Source organism: Mchenga conophoros, linkage group LG10 (genome assembly GCF_057382185.1).
Source record: "Mchenga conophoros isolate Kocher_MC1m ecotype Shallow Benthic linkage group LG10, M_conophoros_male_GT1.1, whole genome shotgun sequence".
NCBI lineage: Eukaryota > Metazoa > Chordata > Actinopteri > Cichliformes > Cichlidae > Mchenga > Mchenga conophoros.
Window position 1 is genome coordinate 36,691,129 of NC_140535.1, and position 3,975 is coordinate 36,695,103.

Consider the following 3,975-nt stretch of genomic DNA (forward strand, 5'->3'; position numbering starts at 1 on the left):
ATGACTGTCATTGGTTGGTGTCTTACATGGGTAAGGCATCCTGAACCAGGGCGACAGTGTCATGATGTCCCCTCGGGCATCAGTGCGACCTTTGTGTCCATAGCGATCAGGGTCTCTTGGCAACAGGTCGGTCAGAGTGAGGACATAACAGACGAACCACACCAACATGATGGCAAGGATGATCTGAAAGAGGGCGGAGCAAAGATTCAAATTACGTCATCACTGACATCATCATCGATTTGTGTTTATCTTTATTTACAGGAAACATCTTGAAGATCTGCACTCTGGTGGCCCTCAGGCCTTTCTTCCTGCTATACACAGGAACAGGAAGTGATGTCGTCCTTAGGTACTGAGCAAACAGCACCATCAGCAAAATACACCTGCAGAGAGAGAGAGAGACAACTGTTTGTCCCCCCAGTGTGCTATATTCATGGATATGTAGTTCACTACAGCAGAACAGATACAGGCGTGTCCACATATCTCACAGTGCTGAGAGGCCCCAGTGGGACCCAGCTCGGTCTCCAGCAGTTGTGAAGACTGAGAGGCCGATCAGTGAGATGGTCGGCGTGATGGTGAGCGGGCCGATGTACTCCAGCAGTAACCCAGGTAACCCACACAGACCAATCACGAGCTCCACCAGGCTGGACATAATGATGGCACCCTGAATCTGCGAACAAATAACTCTGTCATAAAGCAAGTAAACAAAAAAAATCCACTCCACAGACATGACAACTTGGATCCAACCACGAGGTGCTGCTACTGATGAGTCCTAGAGGACTCTGAAACAGGTGGTACCTGCAGGTGTGGCTCTGGGTTCTCAGGAAGTAAGTGCTTTAATTTCATAGCGAAGCCTGTGAAGTAAAATACATCCTGGATTTGTAGAAATGGTCCAAGACCAAGTGCAGAGTCCTCCTGAACAAGGTTCCACCTGATTCAGGGGTCTGACTTTAGCCAAAATCAGAAACTTTCTCTGAGCTGGAAGTTCACAGGATTCTGACAGACCAGCACTGTCCAGACTGCTGGTGTCTTCCAGGAACCAGTTCAGGTTTAGGTCTGGCCTCTCACCGTCCTCAACCCACTGTGCCCACTGGAAACTACCTGCTGAGGAGCAGTGATCGTACCTCTCTGATTCGAGGCTTCCAGATGTGTGAGGTGTTCAGGGGAAGACTCCAGTTCCCATAAATCTCCTCTGTAAAGGAAAAAACAAATCACATGAGAGCATGTTGTTTATTTACAAAAACCAGTAACAATCAGAGAGACTTCCACCTTCACTGGGACACCTCCACCTGTCCAGACTGAGGATTGCCTGAGCAGGAATGAGGAACGCAAACGCACTTGCCTGAAAGAGAGGAAGTCTACACACAAACACACATAACTGTCAGACTCCGCCCACTCGCCTGACTCCTTAAGTCTTACCTGACTCCCTCAGACTCACCTGACACCCACGGTGGTCTGGATGAGAGTCGTGATTCCAACAGTCGTGAAAATGGTTCCAATCAGCTGACTGATGGTGCTTTGGTCTCCACCAACACACATGGCCTCAGCCAGAAGAAACGGCACAGCCACTGTACCACTGAAGCACGTCAGGTAATGCTGCACAAGGTAAAGCAGGTAACATTCACCTGTTACAAACTTCAGACTGGAGTCAACAAGGTAGCTATCCTAAAAATTTTTCCTCTAACCACCACCAAACCTGCACCAGTGATCAAACTACAAACAACCCCATCCAGTATTCCAGTTTAAACCAGTTTAGAAACAGTTTTGCTTTCTTTCCTTTTTCTGGTTTCCTTTTCACTGAATGGTACAGCAAATAATTCAGTTGTGCTTTTGGCATAATGACAATAAAACATTCTTATTCTTACTGTTTAAACCAGTATAATCCCAGGTTAAACCCAGTAATCATTGTTTAAACCAGTATAATCCCAGTTAAACCCATTTTAAACCAGTATAACCCCAGGTTAAATCAGTATAATCACAGGTTAATCACAGTAATCCCAGTTTAAACCAGTATAGTCCCCGGTTAAACCAGTATAATCCCAGGTTAAACCCAGTAATCCCAAATTAAACCAGTATAACCCACGGTTAAACTAGTATAATACCAGTTTGAACCTAGTAATCCAGTCTAAATCAATAATTCATGTTGAAATGTCTTAATCCCACAGTAGTCACATTTTCTTCTGTAATTCCAGTCTCACCTGTAATCCCAGTAGAATACACAGGTACCATGGTGGGACATCTTCAATGGTGTAAATCATGTCTGACCCCACCCTCTGCGCATCCATTGGTTGCCTCTTTTTGCTCTTTTCTGTCCTTGGCAGGTTAGGTTTATTGGGTTTGTAGCCCCTCCCCTCATGACTCTGATTGGACAGACAGAAACACCTGGTTATCAGGTGCAGCAAACATCATGATTCACTTATTAACCATTATCGATTATATATTTGTTGCTATCATTAAACAGATGTCAGAAGTCAAAACAACACTAAAGAAGAAGAAAGAACAGAAGATGTCCTTTCTCTGCATATCACTCCAGGTCCCCACATGGAAGTCAAAGGAACACACACATGTTCTATCTGAGACAGGTCACAGTGACCCTGATTAACCTGTAGACACAAAAACACCCAGTAAATTAGTCTGAAAGGATCCAGGTGTTTCCAGGTGTGCGTCAGTACTTGTAGTTGTACGGAGGTCAGTTTACCACACCTGTTGTTTGTAGGTCAGTGCTCACTGTGTGTTATCACAGTTCAGTATACCCTTTCTTTAGCAAACCTGCCCTGCTATACTTGTCCTACACCCCACCTGCTAAACTCAGTAAAACAAAACTGATCAGTAATGACTTTACCTGAATGTCGGCTTCCATTTCACCTGCGGCTGTTTGACTTCGAGCAGCAAACAGAGAAAGAAAGTTCAGTTTTAGAGTCTCAGGTGAAAGTCCACACAGATTAACAGGAATTATTAACCATCACACACACACACGAGGACTCCTGTCTGTGTGAGAGCCCCGACCTGAGCATAAACCTGTCTGTGTGTGGACCCCCACCTGATTATACACCTGTCTGTGTGTGGACCCCCAACCTGATTATACACCTGTCTGTGTGTGGACCCCGACCTGATTATACACCTGTCTGTGAGTGGACCCCCACCTGATAATAAACCTGTCTGTGTGTGGACCCCCACCTGATTATACACCTGTCTGTGTGAGAGCCCCGACCTGATTATACACCTGTCTGTGTGTGGACCCCAACCTGATTATAAACCTGTCTGTGTGTGGACCCCGACCTGAGCATAAACCTGTCTGTGTGTGGACCCCCACCTGATTATACACCTGTCTGTGTGAGAGCCCCGACCTGATTATAAACCATTCTGTGTGTGGACCCCAAACTGATAATAAACCTGCCTGTGTGTGGACACCCCCCCCCCCCCCCCCCACCTGATTATACACCTGTCTGTGTGTGGACCCCCACCTGATTACAGCCCAGACCTATAAAACTGGTCTGGCAGAAGACAAACAGAGTCATAGAACCACATGCACCCAGTATAAACAGTAAAACAAGCAGTATAACAAGTACGTTACTTAACATAACCAGTAACAACTGATAACTAGATATTCTTCAGCTAACGTATAGGTAAGACACCCAGTATAACCATTAATTATAACTACCTGTACAACTTCAGACTCACCTGTATAGCTGCTGCTGCTCAGCTGTAGGTTTGAATGTTTCACATTAATGGTAAATGGCCTGTATTTATATAGCGCTTTACTAGTCCCTAAGGACCCCAAAGCGCTTTACATATCCAGTCACCCACCCATTCACACACACATTCACACACTGGTGATGGCAGCTACATTGTAACCACAGCCACCCTGGGGCGCACTGACAGAGGCGAGGCTGCCGGACACTGGCGCCACCGGGCCCTCTGACCACCACCAGTAGGCAACGGGTGAAGTGTCTTGCCCAAGGACACAACGACCGAGAC

At 46.2% G+C, this 3,975-nt stretch overlaps 1 protein-coding gene across 1 annotated transcript in view; it reads right to left on the reverse strand.

Moving 5' to 3' along the window:
* The window catches only part of slc23a1 (solute carrier family 23 member 1), a 12,479-nt gene extending 9,547 nt beyond the window's left edge, over nucleotides 1-2,932 (reverse strand). The window contains exons 1-8 of the mRNA XM_085290116.1: nucleotides 2,840-2,932; nucleotides 2,196-2,357; nucleotides 1,436-1,593; nucleotides 1,267-1,355; nucleotides 1,122-1,189; nucleotides 486-667; nucleotides 260-380; nucleotides 27-183 (exon numbers count right to left, since the gene is read on the reverse strand). Of these exons, the coding sequence (XP_085146242.1) occupies nucleotides 27-183; nucleotides 260-380; nucleotides 486-667; nucleotides 1,122-1,189; nucleotides 1,267-1,355; nucleotides 1,436-1,593; nucleotides 2,196-2,357; nucleotides 2,840-2,857 (955 nt within the window). The 5' untranslated portion in view covers nucleotides 2,858-2,932. The remainder of the gene's footprint in view (nucleotides 1-26; nucleotides 184-259; nucleotides 381-485; nucleotides 668-1,121; nucleotides 1,190-1,266; nucleotides 1,356-1,435; nucleotides 1,594-2,195; nucleotides 2,358-2,839) is intronic.
* Between the last annotated feature and the right edge of the window lie 1,043 nt (nucleotides 2,933-3,975).